Here is a 21,085-nt window from a genome sequence, read left to right on the forward strand (position 1 = left end):
CAATTCCAATTAATTATAGTCGAATTTCGACTACTGCGGGACCTCTACTTAATATAAAATTACAGAACATTAAAAGGTATACTTATGCTAAAACGATGTGCGTTTCTATATCTTTCCCTCGCTGCTGAGGATCGCGACCACATGTGATGGTCCTCCTCGCAAATCATAAAACTCGATATATTAACTTAGTTTCAGTTGGTGGTATCCACTAAATGTAAACGTAATAAGTTGCTTGGCTACTACGGACAGAGAGCTCATCCCCGGACAAATCTGATCGTAATCTTAAAACAAAAGTTACGGGATGAAACCTACTACGAGTATATTGTTACGGAACGTTTTAGGTTCTTTTATTTTTTTTATTGCTTAGATGGGTGGACGAGCTCACAGCCCACCTGGTGTTAAGTGGTTACTGGAGCCCATAGACATCTACACCGTAAATGCCGCCACCCACCTTGATATATGCGTTCTAAGGTCTCAGTATAGTTACAACGACTGCCCCACCCTTCAAACCAAAACGCATTACTACTTCACGGCAGAAATAGGCGGGGTGGCGGTACTTACACGTGCGGACTCACAAGACGTCCTACCACCAGTAATCAACCAGTATCGGGAATAAGTACATATATACCTACGGAAACTCATGCGGCGATCGTAGAAAGTTTTAAGAAATCACATGTTTAATTAATTCATCAAGTCAGCTTATAGAGGTGTAATACTTAACGAACACAACGTAGTTCGTGCTACCTGCATTTTCTTTAGTTACATCACACATCAACATGAATAAAGTGATTAGCCTTAATAGACACTAAGTAAGGTCAGTGAACTTTATTCTTAGAGTTATTAGGTAAAATTATCGTTTAACGTTAAATATAATTGTGCCGCACCTAGGTTTTGGTACATTACATAAAAAATAATTAAGAGTTGTAACGTGCGGAACCGAAGTAAAATAACTCCCTCTTTTGACCTGGCGAGAAACCCTTGACTGGTCAAAAAGTCCATTTTACTGCATTTTCAAAATAAAAGATTGACATAAAACTTCGGAACGTGTTTTCTTTAAGTCAACGATTAAAGTACTCGTATAAAAAACTAAATATTCGCAGTGATCACTAAATAAATATACGCTCCAGTATTGAAACTACAAAGTTACGGGTCATTTATTGCGATAATTCTCTTATGATAAAAACCTTTCATGAAGAATCAACAGAAACTTGACTAAGTTTTAAGTGGATCGGATAAATCGTGTGCCGGAGTTTAGGCTACGAAACAACATACAAACTTTCATATGTATGCAAAAGATATAAAAAAAGATTTTTTCCTAAGCCTTGATAGCTTAAGACGCCATTCCAATGAGCTCACGGGGCTCAGCCTAGGAGTACTTGCTAACACTAACCCTAACAAGAGTAATGCTTCGATGATCCCACAACCGGATCGGGATCTCGATCCACCGAGAACCTTAGTGGGTCATAACAACATTAGTAAATAGGAAGTACATATATTTGTCATAATAAAAGATATTAAACTATAAAATAATTAAGGTAGTCACTTATATTTCTACCTAAATGCAACAAAAAAACAAAAAGATATGGGCTGTAAGCAAACAACGACATTCCACTGCAATTATTTAGAGTCTAAAAGCTTTCCAGACCTATTTAAAAGCCCAAATGTACTGTGTTTTACAAAACCGGCGAGTAGTTTTCATAACCTCAAAAGAAACTGCAAAACAAAAGCTAGAGTTCGTTACCTCATAGTTCTTTCGGAAGAGCTTTTCAGACACAGCTTTGATTTTAAAACACAATTAAAACACCTTTACTGTTAACCAGCCGCCAGCGATATCCGGAAGTATGCTCGTGAAATCGTATTTCGACAACTTTTTTTGTTTAAAATCAGTTTTTGAACCACATTTTTACACTAAGTAGCGACTTGACTCATCTGCTTGAAATGATAATAAATAAAACTAATAAAATAAAACTAAAGATAATATTCTCGATGTCTTTGTAAAGGTATTGAGCCTCTTTTTAAAATTAAATCAATAAATACAAAATGTTAGATTTTGGCATATTCGTACATAATACGAACGTCGTTTTATGTCGCGATAAAAACAACAACCTTGAAATAATTTAATAATTTAACATGACTAGTAGACATCCCAATATTGTGTTGGATATAAAAAAAACAAGTATAGACACTGAAAGTATAGAATCGGAAACACTTAAAGAACGAAAGCGTACGAGGGCCAGTGGACTTCGTGTGGGCAGTTTGCTAAGAACATGGGCAGAGGTTTCGAAAATAAATTATCTCTCAATGCAGCCGTTAGACATCATTGCATCAGGTAAAACGTATGTTATAATTTTTAAAGAAGTAAACAAGGATAATTGTATTGTGTTGCTGACAGGAAACTATTATATTTAGTAACAAATAAAAAAATATTATTAACGCATTAATCTCGCGTCTTTAGTGACGTTATTTCCGAAGTTAAGAATACTTTACAGTTTTCGTATTCACGGGGTCGCCTTAGTCGCCCGCGACCAGTAAAAGTAGTTTTAATTATGTCTATGTCTAGCTAAAACTGAGGGATAAGCAACTGTTGCAGTAGTTTAAGATTGCACTAATCAGTAATAATAATAATCAATGTCAGCATCGAAAATTATAATAGAGGTAAAAGCTCAGATTCAATATTTAATATTGGAGAGCGTGTCCACACCCGATAAAATTGATTTCAATACATTTTTGCCAATTTTTTCATAAATACGAGCATTTGCTTTACGGTGATATCAGAAACGATCTAACTATTTAACTAACTTATTATCAAAAAATGTGCTAACCCACAAACGGCTTACTATAACTCTATGCATCTACGAGCAAAATGAGATCAAATTTCAGGTCAAAACATATTGAGACGTCGAAGCATTGGTTTGCCAGCAAAAAAATATTCGACACATTTGTTTGTTCCCTCGGAACTACGTAACAAAAGTGAAGAGGATTTGTTCGAGGAACAAGTAAGCCCATTTTCCGCATCAAATGCCTTCTATATCACAATAAAGTATCGATTATTGAGAAGATTATCCGATTCACTAGTTTCTTTTATCAGTAAATACAACTATGTATATATTATACGTTATTTTATTAAATTCTAATTTCGGCGTTAAAATAGGAGTCTTAAATTGCTCTGTTATATTTTTATTGCTTGCAATTGTCTTACTAGACAAAGGCGTGGAACATAAATGAATTAATTTTAATACTATTAAACATCTAATTTTACGTTCATAATAATATGTACTTTAGACCATAAATTGCATTTAATTGGCTTGAAGATATACTGTCGCGTACAAATGCGCTGACTATTGCATTATTTTATGGTAATACTATTATTTACTTCAAGCTTAACTTTATGCTACCGTAATATATTTTGTCACCGAGTAAATATAATATCTTTTTAAAAATATTTTTCCCTAAAAATTATAGAGTGAAGAGTGACCGTCGGTCAACCGCCTCCTTTGAGTAAGAAATTTCCTTTGAGTAGGCAGATTTCATAACTAAAAAGGTTTTCCATAGCTAGTATTTCTAAAACATTTTCTACAATCCAAATTTTTTGATAAATGAAATTTTCTTTAAGAAATTTTCATACCAATCAATATTAACAGCACCTTTGATTTCCAGTTTCCGATTAACGTCACTCAGTTGATGAATGAAGATCAGCTGTGGGGATGTTTTTACACGTTTCCGGAGCTATACGCCGATGTGTATTCACCGGTGGTACATGTACACAGTGACGACGAAGAACCAGAGATTGTCGGCGGTGTACTCACGCGGGACGCAATCGCCCCGAGACTCACATATTTGAAACGAATTCCTATATTGGGAGACTTCGTTTATATAAAATTGGATCTCTCCTCGAAGGTTATCACTGCTCCGCATTCCTTACAAAATCCTTATTTTAATATATTTTTTTAAATATTTGACGTTTGCTTTCTTTTTAGCATCTCGTCAATATCGAAGTGCTGGAGCATTATAAGTATTTGGTGTATCTTGATCTCTCTTCAAACTATTTAGTGGGACTGAATGTCTTATCTCACTTGCCATACCTTCAATACCTCTCCGTATCCTTTAACAGGCTAAGCACAGTCTTGGAATATGACGCTCGTAAATATTATCTATCTATCAAAAACGAATGTTATCGCTTCCTGTTTTATGACTGTTATTATTTTTACAGCACAGTGGTTCTTAACGGAAGTACATTATAAATTTAATTCAGTTAAAAAAATCAATGATTTGAGCGCCTTCTGGTCTATAACAATACTGGACCTATCTCATAATAATATCAAGAGTATTAGCGGTCTGCAAAACTTAAGGTACCTTAATCACTTCCACGGTAGCAATGTATTTTGAAAGCTAACATAACACGAAGGTTCTTGGAAAACAGCCATTGTTTTAATTAATTTTAGCACTGCTAACTTCCAAATTAATTTCAAAGGTATATTTCAGATGCTTGCGACGCTTAGATCTTTCCTTCAATCATATACAGCGGCTTGAAAATTTGAATAATCTCAATCTCCTTTGGTTGGATGTCTCATACAATAACATATCAAGTTTCGAGTTAGGACCACGCTCGGGACTGTGGACCCTTTTGGACCTTGAATACCTTAACCTGAATGAAAATAGTCTAAGTTCAATGAAAATGTTCACGGCATGCTCTAGGTAATTAGAAAAACAACATTAGAAAAAAAATTACGGATTTGTAACACCTACGACTTATTTCTCCTATATTTTCATATTCCATTCGCAGCTATTAGTAGCTTTCTATTTTCCTACATTTGTGTAATTTTCCTCCTGATTGCTGTAATAATATCAAATGCAACCGAATTACTTTAATCGTGATGAAAATATTCCCTGTACACAAGTTTACTTTTGTATAAAACTAAACTGTTTAATAAACTTAATGTATTAGATTTTCTTAGATTGGTTAAATTTCTGAATCGCCTTTCCTAATGTTAAATAAAGTTCGTCATTTGATTTTAATTTCACTGTGAATTCAACAATTTAATACAATCACTAAATCCTCGCCGTGCATCCATGCGAGTTGCCCGACAATTGATATTCACGTATTTATTTGATCTACTCACACTCTCTGTAATTTAATTGTACTATAATAGAGAGCTCTGAAATGCCAACAGAGTTCTAGGTTTCCGTTTGAAAATATAAAATAAAAGATCGAAACAATATGGCCACAATTTGAAATTTAATATATATAAACTATATAAATACAGAATGATGAAACAGTATTATGCATAATAAATGAACTAGAGCTATTAGAACAAAATTTTGCTCAGCCTCAGCAATACTACTTTCGTGATGATAGAATATTCAAATGCATCTTACAACATTAAAATAACAAACTCTATTATCTACTTTACATATACTACTAGGCTTCGAGAGCTGCACGTCCGAAACAATCGCCTTAGCATGCTATTAGAACTAGCCGTGTACATGCGGCAGTTGCGGCGATTAATAGTATTGGATCTACGTGCCAACCCAGTTTGTTCATCTCCCGGGTATAAAGATGTTACAGTCAATACATTTCCAGCCTTAATGAGCTTGGATGCTGAGGAGCTGGATCCAATTGAACAGGTTTCTTTGTTGACTATTTATTTTATTCTCAGCACAAACACAATTGAATGCTGCTTGTTACTTGTATCGGAAATAACAAAGCAACGATAGAAATTTCTCTTCTTTGTAGTTAAATGTAGTCTAATGGAATTCATACTTGACAAACAATAATAGTAGATAAAAATTGTGTATTCTCTTTTCCGCTTTTTACTGGTGGTAGGACCTCTTGTGAGTCCGCACGGGTAGGGTACCACCACCCCGACTATTTCTGCCGTGAAGCAGTAATGCGTTACGGTTTGAAGGGTGAGGCAGCCGTTGTAACTATACTAAGACCTTAGAACTTATATCCAAAGATGGTTGGCGCATTTACGTTGTAGATTTCTATGGGCTCCGGTAACCCCAGGTGGATTGTGAGCTCGTCCACCCATTTAAGCAATAAAAAAATTGCTTAAATTCACTTTCATAATTATATTCATATTACTCAACGCTCATATCACTAATCCCACTTTTAATTAAATATTTACCAGCGAACTCTAAAAATGGAAATGACCCCTGACGTAACCACATTTGCTCTGAGGCGTCTTCTTCGTTTGTTGTACATCGAACAGTTATCAAGAGCTCGTGTGTCTCCTTTTGTACCCTTTGCAGATACCACAGATGTACCTATTGTAGTTCTAGTGGGATACGAAGCTGTTGGTAAAGGTAAGACTGTCCTGTTGCATCACAAACAATAATGTCTCTCGACAGAAGGAGCACCGCCGCTCAAACAATCTGCTGACAAGGCCAATGACAAAAGTAGTGGCTACCGCTTCTCTAGCGCTTCGGGCAGATAGTGAATGGGTTCCATTCTGTTATAATATTTTTTTTGAATAGTCAAATAAATTTTCAAACTCGTAAAATATCTAACAAACGCCAGCTAAATACTTGATCCATTAAGTTATAGGCCTCAATAATAACGTTAATTTTGAATAGAATAAAACTAATAAAAATGACAACTGTACGAATTCGGAAAACCATTTAATTCGTTTACTTCAGTGTGCTCGTCACGAAATTAGACGGACAGTATTGGTGTTTGGATCAGTCTCATATTTTAAATTCACAGGATCATTTATGCGACGTCTTTCCAAAGAATTTCCTTCAAACATAGAAATTGGCAAACAACATACAACAGCGTTTAACCATCATTCCGTCAATTTCATTGAAATTTCAAGGGACAAATTTGACGACATGCTGCTGGCCGGTGAATTTTTGACATACGGTGAACGAGACGGCGATTCATATGGGCTAAGTAATCCCATTTAAATTACATTTATTATAGTAGATCACAGTACAGTAGGTATAGTATACAACTTCGTTAACGCACATACTACATGACAAACACTACTTGAACATTTCACGTCACGAGCATAAAAATTTGCATTTCGGCTTTCTTACGTCTCGCCCTCACCATCGCACGAGCCATTAGTCTAATTTATCTGCAATCTCTTTGACTCTTGTTTACTATTTTGCTTAATCGTATTTTTCAAAGTCGAATGAAATTCAAACTTGTTATAATAAAAATAATTCACACTGAAAGCCCTCAAACTAATGTTTTTTGTCAACGACATTGTCTTGCTTGAAGGCAGGCGGTGTTACAGTACAAAATACATAGAAAAAACATATTGGAGATCTGCAATTATTCGGCAAGGACACAAATATATTCCAAGAATAATCGTTTCCGCAAACTATTACAGCACATCTTGGATGTACAAATAACGAAATAAAAATAAAGAAGCCAATAAATGAGTAGGAAGTAGTTTTAATAAAATAAAAAACGCATTCTTCATCTAGGTCGTGAGGAGGCTTTTGTGAAGGACGGTAAAGTGAAAATTGTAGCCATGGATTTACTTGGTGCTTTGATGCTGAAGTTACGCGGACTGCGACCGTATTTAATTCTGGCTTCTTACAGAGACAAAGCGACTTTGGCTAAGAGACAACTCGAGAGAAAAGCGTAAGCAACATAGAAAAAAAAAATTAATTTTAATAAAGTTTTATAATTTATTAAACTAAACAACTTTCTTGATAGGTGATTCAATTTATAATGTGATACATTACAATAAATAAAATTACAGAAATTTAAACATCTATTTACCGTTGTAAATTCATACAGTTTATACACTTCTAACATCAAAAACATCCAAAACTTCATACATTTAAGGTCACGTGACGCAGCCCAAAAAGACCGAGCTTCCATGATGAATCACTTGGAACGATCGACGCTGCAAGTATTGCTTTCTGGACGCATAATTATAACCGGAATACTGAATGAAATTATTATGGTTTGTATAAAGCAGTACTGTATGTTAGGTGAAATGCACTGCACTGTAGTGACTCAGTGAATAATCTAACAGAGACATAATCTGCGGGCAGCGGTTATGTGCGCCCCCCGGGCATTTGTGACATCATACCGTAGTGTAGTTTCACTGGATTGGTACACCACGCGTAGTTCGTTTCCAAATGATTCTTGTCCACCTGATGGTTGTCTGGAAGAGATCGCTCTTAGCGCCGCCAGTTAAGACCGCCAGTTGTACTTTTTTGTATTTAATGTATCGCACTGTTTGTATTTGGGTGTACAATAAAGAATACACTCTATCTCTCTCTCTCTCTCTTTCTCTAGTGTTAAAAATAACACCACCGCCATTTCTCGTAGGTTTCGTAAAATACGACTAAGGATACATCGGCGAATGATAATTAGCGTTCTTTTAGTATTGTACGAGCGTCCTGAAATCGCAATTGCCTTTTAATGACCGTAGGATGTATTGTAAGCTCACAAAGAAACGTCCCTGCATCTTCTTATTTTTTGCCGAAAATCAGTCATTGAAGAGTTGATCAGCCGTTATGCAAATTGAGATTTAGACCTCATATCTTAAGATGAGTGACCATGAGCTTGTTCATTCAGATATGCAATAAATTAATAGGGGATGTATTCTTGTCTATAAATTTTTAGCGCTTTATTTTGTTAAGATATGTTACATACCTACTTGTCTTCACCCACTTATAAGGTAAACACACCACGTATCACTGTGATAATTTGAACTGACTTATAATTTTACGACCGGTCGCCTATCTTTTTTTTTTTTTATTGCTTAGATGGATGGACGAGCTCACAGCCCACCTGGTGTTAAGTGGTTACTGGAGCCCATCGACATCTACAACGTAAATGCGCCACCCACCTCGAGATATAAGTTCTAAGATCTCAGTATAGTTACAACGGCTACCCCACCCTTCGAACCGAAACGCATTACTGCTTCACGGCGGAAATAGGCAGGATGGTGGTACCTGCCCGTGCGGACTCCCAAGAGGTCCTACCACCAGTGATTACGCAAATTATAATTTTGCGGGTTTGATTTTTATTACACGATGTTATAAAACGCTGTATAAATATCTGACATCAACGCTCCTTGAGAAAGATAGCCATAGGACTGTGCTAGTCCTTTTCGGTTGGCCTGTAACCGTTTATTCAAGAAGCTTAAAAGTCGCGACTACTACACGTGAGTTATTGGATAGGTGAATCAAAAACTTGAAAAAAATAGTCTATAGAATTTTACGATTTTAGTGCCTACCAGAAGGGAAAGAACACAGCGAGTTCATAATAGAATCCGAGTGCTCGTTAATGATGGACAGCGAAGTGAGGAAAGCCGTGCGAAACTATGCAAATGGAATCAATACGTTTACGCTAATGTCGTGTGTTCGTATTTTTTTTTAATAACATAATTAATAACATGTTATCTATTAGGTACTATAGTGATAGTGAAAAAAGTAAAAAATATTCGAATATGGTTTTTTTCAGTCCGCAAACGCAATTAAAACGCTTATGTGATTTAATCACGGGCTTATTATTTTTAGAAATATTTAACGTTTCTAAAATATAGTCTAAGTCATGCAAATATGTTAGCTTCATATACTGTATGTGTGTTTATATATTTTCACCTGGCTAAAGAAGCACAGTTTCATTATTACCGAATGAGTAGTCTGAACGATCTATACTGGATCAAAGTGTCTGATTTTTTTCAAGTTCATTTATTAAGGCCCAAATAATTTATTATTAACTGTATGCTTCGCTTTTTAAATCATTAATTGCTTTGCTATTTAAATCGTAACAATTTATTTTTTAAACGTCATAAAATTTTAAAGTTTGAAATAAAACTGAGTCTCGTGTGTTATAATATAAATAAGCACCTTGAGCAATCATAAAGGGACAGTTACAAACTTTGACAGCCGGGAATTTTAAAACTTCACCATGCACCTAAGTGGACAAAGCTGCAGTGGGGTCCTCACATATGCAAGTTAGCGAGTAGGCTTAGTTCTGCAGCGTTTGCGGTAAAAAAAATACGAATGTATATTAATGAAGATACGGCACGCTTGGTTTATTTTAGTTATTTTCATAGTGTTATGTCCTATGGCATTTTGCTATGGGGCAATGCTGCCGATGTCGAAACGATTTTCATCCTGCAGAAGAGGGCTATTCGTGCTATTTATAATATGCACCCGAGGGAATCCTTGAGGGACAAGTTTAAGGAAATCAAAATTCTAACTTTAGCGTCCCAATACATTTTTGAAAATTTATTGTACGTGCGTAAAAACATTGAAGAATTCCCCAGAGTCTGCGATTTGCACAATGTGAACACTAGGAACAAACATAGGCTTGCGTTGCCGGCGGCTCGAATTAAGAAAATAAGCAACTCTTTTAGGGGGCTGGGTGTACAGCTTTTCAACAAGATCCCACTAAACGTTCAACTACTACCTGTTCATAGATTTAAGAAAACTGTTAAGGAACGTTTGTGCAACAAGGCATATTATAAAGTTAAGGATTATTTACTAGATGGCACTACGTGGGAATGAGGCGCTCGCTCCTGGCCTTTTCATTTTTCATTATTATTATTATTTTTTTAGACTTGTTTTTTCTTTTATTGTGAATATTTCTATTTATTTAAAAAAAAGAATATATTTGAGAAAAAACAAAAAGAAAAAAAAGCCCGCTGAGTTTGTTTCGCCGGTTCTTCTCAGGACTGTGGCTTTTTTTGGAACCGGTGGTAGAGTTAACATTGTTATTTGTATTTTGACATTCAACAAGTGTGTCATACTGACATCTAAGTTGAAATAAATGATTTTGAATTTGAATTTGAATTTGAAATGTAAACTTTCCTCATAACAAATTTTTCCAAAAATTTATTAAATTAATTAAATTATAAAATTAATACATACATAGAAATAAAATACCATTTACTCCTTGTATGCATCAAAGTAGACCAGGTATGTGAGATTGGTATTTATTCCTTTTATGCATCAAAGTAGATATGGAATCTGTAAAATTTGTATTTACTACTATTTAAAAAAAACAATTACTGTAAACAGAGTGGTACATCGTCAGAGGAATCGTGTAAACCAGCCCAAGAAAAACCAAGCCAAATAAACGAAAGTCTCTATTCTTTATATAAAGAATCGCAGGGAACCGATGAGTATTTTAGTTTTGAAAACGAACACAGTTCCTATCAAGAACGGAGCCAAATTAAAAAGTTTGTGTTTGGTTATTTTAAACTATTCATAGAAATGTTTGGTTGGATTAACTTAACCACTTATAATTCGCAAAGCATTAACACTTTATTATTTCTTCGCAAAAGGGTCGCCACACCATATCCCTCTTATCGTGGCCGCCTCGAATTACATAACCGACCCAGACGACGGAGCAACGCAAAGCCACCGTCGTTCTAAGCATGTCTTATCGGAACCTCAGGATTCACTCTCGGTACTTCTAGTCTCTCCAAGCACCGGTCACCGTTCGCGTCGAGAGTCTAAGAGTTCGACGTGCAACGTAGCCCATAGAAAAACCACCGAGTTTCTCGTCGGGATTTTCTCAGAGGGTTATGATTCCGATCCAGTAGTAGATCCAACAAATCACTAGGTTACCAGCGGATAGGTAGGGGAAAAAATATTACGTTATCATATTTTAATCGAAGTTTGTTGAAATGCAAATAAGAAATCACTGTAGTACTATTGTATTGTATTCGCATCGAACTAATTCTATACTAAAATCGTCCTAATAAATTCGATACCGGAAGTAGTAGCAAATATTCATAAAACATTTATTTTAGAACTGAAATTAAACCAACAAAACCTAAAAACGACAAACAACCAAGTATTTACCGCCCGAAGAGTGTGGATTTTAGTAGATATGCATCGTCTACTTGGAAAGGTATCTATGTTTATATTAAAAAAGTAGATGCATGTGATGCTCCGAAACGCCTGATTTCGATAAAAAATTCAGGAAATAAATAATCTTATCTCGTCACATTAAACTTCAGCCCTACTAAGATTTGTGATACCAATGAACATGCTACTACAAGTTTGAGTAGATTTAGTTTTAAAAAAAACACCGGTACCTAAAAATTATGCATTACTTGAAGAGCTCAAGTAAAAATGTCTTCGAAAAAACAGTAATATGGTCACCTCAAGTTCATCCGTAATTAACCAAACTATTTACCTCTACAAATAAATCTGCACAATCATTATGAATTCGCAGAAATATTGTATTTTATGACTAGGTACTACAACAAAAATTAATACCGTAAAATGGGGCGATTAGGGACAAATTCCAACTTTATGAGCAATTTTAAGGTAGTTGTTGATGTATATAATGCTATATCAGGATCAAAATGATTGAGTCTTGGGGGCATCTTTGTTGTCTAATTTAAAATTATGCAACTAGCATTCCAGTTTAAGCAAAAAATGCAAAAATAGGTGTAATCCCTATTTACCCGAAAATTGCGGTTAATTGGGATGAAATGAGAAATTTCCTAGGGTTGGCACTACTTTTATTTTTATATATAGTTTTAATTTATTTATTTATTTAGTTGCAACAACAAAGTGATCATCAATAAAAAAAATTGAAAAACTGACAAAAGTACATGGCAGACATCATCTCAATTATAGGTGCAATCGACAGTGCTGATATTTCTATCTGGGTTAAGAGATTAGGTGTGTCGGTTATTCCATGGATTAATCAGATGAACTCTGAACAAATATTAAATATTTTATTATGTATTACTTAGACATTTTTGTCCACCTTGAGATTTCATTGATCTTGTTACATGTCTCTGCAAAATCGACTTACTTATATTAAATTGCTTATCTATTTCAAATAAAGACTTATTCCCAATTTCGCTTCGAATAAACCAGATTTTTACCAACAAATTTAAAAAATATTGTTATAACTACATAGACAACCCTACAAACCTGTACCTATTTATACTTAGGTCGTTTCCATTTCACGTATTCTCATCCCGATTGACCCCTTTTTCGTTGTTATTTGTACCTAAGACGTCCCCAATATCCCCAAAAACAACAGATTTTTACATGTATTTTTATTTAATCAAATACATTAAAACCAATAACAACTGAGACTTACCTTTAATATATATGCTGGTTCAAACACTAAATAACGTTTATAAATCATAGTCGTCTTCTATTATTATCAAATAAATAAAAGAGAGCAAAGTTTCTAGCACTAAATTAATGACCACCACAGGAAGTTAATTTGAAACGCGATTTTTTATAAGTTAGCAGCTATTATCATGCATATTCAGAGTTGTTTTGTGAACCTTGAACATTCTACTATTAAACTACAAAAAATGGAAGATTTTGCAACGAATATAAAACTTATATTGAGCGTCGAAAGATTTTCCCGGTTTTTTCCCGATTCGCCTGTCAATCCCTAATCGCCCCATTTTACCGGTATTTATTTTAAAATGTCGCCTAATCCTTACATTAAAAGTTTGCGTAAGTTATTACTATATAAAATCAATTTAAAATAACAATTTAAAACTTAGATGAGTATTTTTTACAAATCAAACAAAATCAGCCGATCAACGAAAACATCTATCTGTTGATAACTATGGAACTTTTATGGGTCTTCGTTTCATGTGGAGAGATAAGCAAACTGTTTTGAACAATGACGTAAAATTCACAACTGTCAGTCGACACTCTATGCTAACACTCGTTTTGCAGAAAAGAGATAAGACTTCATTTCTTAATTTCTACCAAGAAGTTTTAACTCTTTAAAATAATTACACAGTGTTTTCTGGAGAATGTTTTGGTATTCTAAAATCTCTAGAATATATTCTACTTGCGAAACTTAACAAATCCATCATCTTCACAGACTCGAAAAGTGCTCTACAAGCTTTGCAGAAATTTCCTTTCAAATCTTGTTTAACCTGTGTTTATATAATGGACTGTCGACAGCTACTTCTAAATTGTAAGCTCAAAGGTTATGATGTTCTTTTTGTGTGGATACCTGGCCATCACAAAATACTTGGGAATGAAATAGCTGATAAATTTGCGAGAGATGCGATAAATAGTGGTGATATGTCACCTTACAAAAATGTTGTGTCTGACCTTCTTTCCACTCCTAAAGACCATTTACTGAGGTCTTGGGAAAGTATTTGGAATAGCTCTAGCTGCCATAAAGGCCGTTATTATAAAAATATACAGCAACGAATTCCTCTAAAAATGTGGTTCTGTAAAATTAGTCTATGTAAGCTTGCAATTTCCTGTATTATAAGAATGCGATTGGGACATGTTTGTACTGCTTCTCACCTTGCTAAACTCGGTGTCATTAACAACAGTTTGTGTGCTTGTGGCGTTGGTGAGGAGGACTTGAATCACATTTTCTTTGGATGCCTCCTACGTGACTGTTCCTCATTCATAAATTCCCTGATAAACCTCCGGGTTCCTCTTCCCACATCAATCCCTACATTATTAAGTACTATAAATTCTGATTTGTATAACTTGATATCAAATTTTTTATTTAGTAATAATATTAAAATGTAAACAGTTTTAAAATATAATATTCTTTTTATTTATACCCAATCACTATATATTATGAACTCTTAGGCATTATTATATATTATTATCCTATTACGTACATATCCTTTCCAAATTTCGAACCTTCCAATTGATTCCTAAATAAAACTGGTTTCCCTACCTTTTCCACACTAGTAGTGGCAAATGCACAAACCGTGCGAGTCAAAATTAAAAAAAAAAAAAAAAATTATAATTACACTCCACTTTCAAACTGATACAGATTATTTAATGCATTCATCTCTTCGAAACATAAAATTCTTTGTTGTAATTATTTTCTACATTTAAGATTATTGGTTTTAATAAAATTATCATCAGTCAACGTCCAAATTAACTTAGAATAAACAAAGCAAAATTCTTGCAACGGCCACGGGGCGGGGGGTAAAAATGAAAACACCTACCGGAAATTGAACGGAACCCAACGAAAGAATCTAATATTTTTAAAATGAGTTACGATTAAGATCTCACTTTTTTCATTAAAAACGTGTATTTTAGGGTTGTCAGTCGTTCCCGACGGTTCGAAATCCTCGAAATCGGTAACATTCATTTCACAAGATAACAACAATGGACAAAACAAAAATTATGTTGACCCTAGTGGAATGCTGATCGAACCTCAGACTGAAAAGGAAGGTAAAACGCTTTGGAGAAACGAAGTTATGAAACACTCATTCAGCTAAGAATAGAAATACTTAGATTACATTTGTGTAGCAATTAGTATTGTAGTAATTGGCTACATTACAAAAAAGCCAGGTTGATTCGATTGTCGATACATATTCTTTTTTAATCTCTCAATTGGCAAATCTTCGGTCAACCTTACACGAACTTCAACATCCACATAAGTATCTGTAGGCATACGATTAGTAAGTACCTATTCAAATTTTGGAACGAAGTTCCTTATGGGACGATGCGGAGGGGTACCCTAACCGGGAAAAAACGTCCGTAACGTAAGATTTTTATTAAATTTATAAGGATACTACTTAAAGTCAAAATCTAAAAATCTGAAACGTTGTGTACAAACATTTTCCTAATTTCTATGTCACAGCAAACACAAAAAACATACGTTCAATTAGCACTCGACTACCGTGGCCTGCGCGGGCTCTTCCACGACTCGGATCAGGCGGATCACTCGATGACCAAGATCTCTGGCTTGCATTTCTGACTGAAACAGGCCTGATGCAATCCAGTGATGCAAGAAATATTTCTTATAGTGAGTTTAACTTTTGTATATTAGTTTGTAATTTTTTTTGAGAAAATCTCGTAGTCGCTCTCTATATCATTTTTTGAAGAATTACTACATATAATTAGTTTGAAATAGTTGTACTAAAATGTTATACGGAAGCATTCACTCCCACTTCATTTGTATGTATGTAGGTATTTAAAACTGCCATTTATTAATAAAAATCCTTTGAACTCTTTGACAATAGAACTTCTACCATTTGATACTAGCTGTAGGGTTTAGCAGATGTCCTCATAAGGAGTCATGTCACTATGCTATAGTGTAGATCCTGACGCAGTGATTATTACGAAATAGTTGCGTATAGTTTGCGTATTGTCTATTAATTTGTTTTGCGTAACATTGCTCCACGTCGTCTCGGAGTAAACTGATAAATAAATACCCGCAGTTGTAGAAAAAAAAACTACCCACACTGTATAATAATTTTAAGACTTCAGTAAATAAAAGGTAGCCAAATTCCAAATTCGGAGAGTATATTTTAATAATAATCGCTTCTATGAGCGTATCTACATATATATAAAAATGAATTGCTGTTCGTTATTCTCGCTAAAACTCGAAAACGGCTTGTGGAAGTCCAGAGAAGGTTTAAAAAGATAAATATGAAAATGCTCGGAATTAAATAAAAATAGTAAATTTTTTTATAATTTGATTTGGCCCGCGTCGGACAGATTCCTTTTGTTTGTTTTAAATTTATTTTATACAAAAGTTTAGGTGCTTTATTAATCGATTGAGGCACTACGAAGTCTGCCGGGTCAGCTAGTATATTATAATAATTTTGTCTCATATTTTTACAGCGGAAACGGTGCAACGACACGATACCAAAATCGATAATCCAGATTCAATAATTCATCAAATGGATTTTTATGAAAAAGTAACTACGTATTGATATTTTGTTGTATATGGGAGAACCGTTTTCCTGACAATACATGTTTGTTTCACAGATACCCAGCGAATCTTTTACAACAAATATAAGAGATGATTACGATGAAATCCATCGAAAATGTCCAGGTCTTTTCTGGGACACTGTATGTATACAAACCAACAACCTTGTAATGTACATACCCTAGATCCAGAACTTACTTACATAATGTCTATTAGAACTTACGAAATCCACCGGTTTTTTTTTTTTGGATTGCCCACTTTTTTTTCAATACCTTTAGCCCAGACACCTCCTTATTACTTATTTTCTTTATATTTAATTAAGAGCATTGGCACTGCACAAATCGAGTTTTTTTTTGTTTTAATTACAATATGATTTTATTATAATAAGAGTATGGGTGAATATACTTTCCACCTTAAGTTAAGTAGTTACCGATCGCACTCACGACTGATTCACAGCAGCATTACATCAGCAAAGCTCTGATTGCCTTGAAATGTCTGTCCTCAATACGAAAATGGCAATTTCTCCCATTGACGATGATTTTTGTTGATTTTAAGTGTCTTGATTGCGGATGCCTTGACTTGCAGAACTTAATGATGAAAATATTATACATGTGCATATATGTTTTATTACTCATCAGATCGTAGTGGACGATAATGAAGAAGCATTTCAAGAATTGAAATCTATCATTCGTAATATTGTCAACTCTCAAAAGAATCAACAACCAATGTTTGACATAGATTTCACAAATTTAAAGTACTATCCTACAGTTAAAAAGAGACTAATAAAAATTCAAAATGAAATAGGAGCACAAAAATTGTTTAATTAATAAATGTTATCACTAATAAAGATTTTTATTTAGTGTTTTAGGTACAATTCAGTAAAATAGTACAGTTATTTTTACATTAGAAAACCATGAGACGTGTTAAAGATAACCATCCTAGTTATTTTAAGACTTATTGTATATACTGTCTGTCACATCAAAAATCATTTGAATACCAAAGTGTCAAGCATAGCTCCTAGACACTGGACTATGTTGTTGGCCATGAGCACATCCACTTTCTCCTCTAAATGTCTTTTAGGATCTTGTTTGCCTACATTCTTAATGGCTAATTGTTCTGGAGTCATCTTCTCCTCATCTTCTAAAGCCTTATTATAGTTTTTAGCTAATTCCAGCATGTCGGTAACTGTGGACTCATTAACAGAACAATGCTCTTTGTAGTCAGATAAAGTTAGTCCATCCATCCAGGACTTCTTATGTAAATTCAACAACATTTTTTGTTCCAACTCGTTCTTTCTATAATTTATACTAATTGAATAGTAGTGACGATTTAATCCATGTATAAGAGCTTGTACAGATGGTTTCTGGAGGTGCCCGAGATTTGAGGTGGTTTGTCTGGGCTCTTGTCCGAGTACCATCATATTTGGGTTGATAAGGCGGAACGCGTCTATCACAACTTTACCCTTTACCGACTGGATGGGATCAACCACAACAGCTACTGCACGTTCCGATAATGCTTCAAATGACTGTTGAGTGTTGATATCCACACCAGATAACCAACAACCAAAGCCAGGATGTGAATGATACCTGTAAATCAATGTTGAACAATGAACATCACAATAGTAACAACTATCCAGTGTCAAAACCTATGCTATGGGCAGAATACTATATTCTACATAAATTAGTAAAGTTCTTATAATTTACTTTAAGTTTATGTATGCAAACCAAGATGGTGACATTTACATTGTAAATGTCTATGGGCTCCAGTAACCACTAAGCACCAGGTGCGGAGTGAGTTTATCCACCCACCCGTCTAAGCAATAATAATAAAAAAGCTTAGAAGTAATTATGTCAAAACTGCCACCCTTTTTTTTTTTTTCGGGCCGAGGGCCGAACCTCCTACGAGGTCCCCGCGCCTAGGGGGCGCGCGGGGTATGTGAGACTCAACGATCTGCAGGTGTTGAGAGCAGACCGCGGGCCCAAGGAATTTAGGGCCCACCCACTAAACGACTCCCCTGCACTCTTACACCCGGCGTCCGATCTCCGTCCGGGGTCAAAACCCGGTCAGAGTAGGGGGGTTCCCGCGGTCAACACTACAACCAGACACGCGGCGCCACCCCGAGGACGCCCGACCGACGGGTCGTCGAGGCGATAGTCGACGACCAACGACGTCAGTCTCCGCGGTACGGCGGCCCTTCAGGCCGCCCGGGCGATGCCGCTGGTGTTCCGGGATACCCCGCTGGGCCAGAACCAGCCTGCCGGGTCGGAACGCGATACACCGCCGACCGGGTTGCTCTTCCACAGTATGTTCGGCGACGACAGCGACGACGAAAATGCGGACCGCATCGCAGTCCGCAGCCGCCGACGCGTCGTCCCGTCCTCCTGGTGCCAGCGCGCTAGAGTGACGGTAGCGTGCGGCGCAGTCTCAACCCCCTTAGGTCGCCCCGTGACCATCACCGGGAGGAGACTGCCTCCTCATAGGGGCCGGAGCTGGACAAACGCCCTCCTCCGACCCCCGGCTCGACGGCGGCGGCACGGCGCCGAGAGGGAGGAAGAGTTCTCCCTCTCCCGTTCCGCCGCCTCCTTCTGCGAGATGGTGGACTCGCAAAAGTCGAGCATCGCCTGCCAGGACTCATCGCTGCCGAGCATCGCAGCCACGACGGTCGGAAGCGACAAGTCCGGTCCTATTTTTGCAACGAGGACGCGGCGCTGCTCCGCGAAAGCGGGGCAGCACGCGAGCGTGTGCTCCGCCGTGTCCTCGTTGCAGCCACTGCAATGGTGGCACTTCGGCGTCTGCTCCCTCCGGGCGACGAGGTGCAGGTAGCGACCGAAACAGCCGTGTCCCGTGAGCACCTGCGTCGCTCGGAAGGTGAGACGTCCTCGGTCGCGATTCACCCAGTCCGAGAGGACCGGGCGGATCGCCTCGACGGTCCGTCGCCCGTAGGCATGTCAAAACTGCCACCCACCTTAAGACATGAGGTCTATGTCCCAATTGTATGGTGAAAAGATTGTCCCCATCCTTTAAACCTAAAGTCAATGCTGCATCATTGTAGAAGATAAGTAGGGTGGTGGTACTTCATTTATAAGAGCAAGCTCATAAGACACCTTAGCACCACAATATATTTTGCCATATATCTTAGCAGAAAACTAACATCTTAGACATACAAAGTTGATTAAGTATTATAAAAACTAAAATAATAATCTGTTTTGAATGTCATTGTGCAATGTTGACATTTCTTTTCAATATTATTGTAATTCTTATTTTGTATAATTTACTTTAAAGACACTAACCATCCAACAACCATTTCGGGTCGTCCTGTTTGTTTCAACATGTCTAACATCTTAGCTTGGAAGACTGGATCAACAGCCTCTACAGATACTCCAGTCCCAGTTTGTGGCATAGCAAATACATCAATAACTCGAACTGTATAGTCATCTACAAACTCTCCTGAAATAAAATATTTTCTTTAGAATTTCCACAAATACAGGCAACATAAAATCGTACATTTGGTTGAATACTTTAGTCACTAAGACCGACTTCTACTACTAAAAATAGAATTTTGTGATTTTAATGAATGTGTATTCACATTTTGTTACAGATCTAATTTAATTTACCAAGTTTATAATCATAATAATTTCATGAAAAACTTGTTTTACTGACCGAGCATGAGACCCATAACCTCCATAGGAACGCCAGCACGTCCATGTTTCAGCATTTTAAGAAGTGCTAGGGAAGAGATGTACACTTGCTCCGCGGTGTCCACTGCTGGAGCATCGGTAGGAGGTGGCGCCTGTGATAAGCCCGCCATTCCACCACCAAGACGAAGAAGACGATCCATTTCAGTTTCTACCTCTTAACTTTCACACTGCAAAACATATAAAACATAACAGTACTCATATCGCCACAGAAAGCGCAATCGAAACAATGATGCGGTGGGTAGGTATCCCAAACTTGTGCAGGACTCCAATTTTTTTTCTCGTAGCTACTTACATCTAATCAAGTGTTTTTCTTCTAGTTAAATTTCACAATAGAAATAACATATAAAAACCACAGTAATGCAAAGAATCAGTTTAGTATGAACCTCGGGTGACTTGACTACTAGTTTGACAAAATGACATTTACTCAACTCACGCAGAAAATGCTTTCTCATGTCTTACTTCCGTTCATTAATCATGTGAACCTTTTGAAAAAGAGAAATCTTATTCAGAAAAAATATATTTTCTCAGCTTAAGCGTTTAAAAAGTTTTTTTTCTTCAAGTAAACAAAAAAAATAATATCACAGTATGGTCCAGGATATTTATGAAAATACAAAACACAAAGACACCCTAAAAAAATTCTAGGTTCAACGCGAAACTTCCTCTATCAATTTCCGAACGTTTCTTAGTCATCATTAATTAACGTACAATTCGATGTCTTTTTTTTCTTACCTAAGCTGATAAGCCTTGAGAGGCTATTTCAGCGTAACCTTAA

At 36.2% G+C, this 21,085-nt stretch overlaps 2 protein-coding genes across 2 annotated transcripts; one reads left to right on the forward strand and one right to left on the reverse strand.

Annotated features, from left to right (window-relative positions):
• Positions 1-2,030: 2,030 nt before the first annotated feature.
• On the forward strand, positions 2,031-17,462 carry LOC114251455 (uncharacterized). Its single transcript, XM_089737121.1, has 19 exons — positions 2,031-2,329; positions 2,881-2,996; positions 3,658-3,897; positions 3,978-4,140; positions 4,211-4,349; positions 4,483-4,695; positions 5,424-5,625; positions 6,132-6,306; positions 6,707-6,892; positions 7,435-7,594; positions 7,802-7,922; positions 9,200-9,331; positions 10,999-11,159; positions 11,736-11,836; positions 14,995-15,129; positions 15,542-15,706; positions 16,528-16,604; positions 16,675-16,758; positions 17,254-17,462. The coding sequence occupies exons 1-19, from the start codon at positions 2,131-2,133 to the stop codon at positions 17,440-17,442; spliced, it is 2,958 nt and encodes a 985-aa protein (XP_089593247.1). The 5' UTR covers positions 2,031-2,130; the 3' UTR covers positions 17,443-17,462.
• On the reverse strand, positions 17,412-21,050 carry Rpn11 (regulatory particle non-ATPase 11). The gene is made up of 4 exons (XM_028185706.2): positions 20,606-21,050; positions 20,276-20,480; positions 19,906-20,062; positions 17,412-18,201 (listed from the first exon to the last, which is right to left on the reverse strand). Exons 2-4 carry the CDS (start codon positions 20,451-20,453, stop codon positions 17,601-17,603), a joined length of 936 nt encoding a protein of 311 aa, XP_028041507.1. The 5' UTR covers positions 20,454-20,480; positions 20,606-21,050; the 3' UTR covers positions 17,412-17,600.
• Between the last annotated feature and the right edge of the window lie 35 nt (positions 21,051-21,085).

This window comes from Bombyx mandarina, chromosome 03 (assembly GCF_030267445.1).
Source record: "Bombyx mandarina strain Sakado chromosome 03, ASM3026744v2".
Lineage (NCBI taxonomy): Eukaryota > Metazoa > Arthropoda > Insecta > Lepidoptera > Bombycidae > Bombyx > Bombyx mandarina.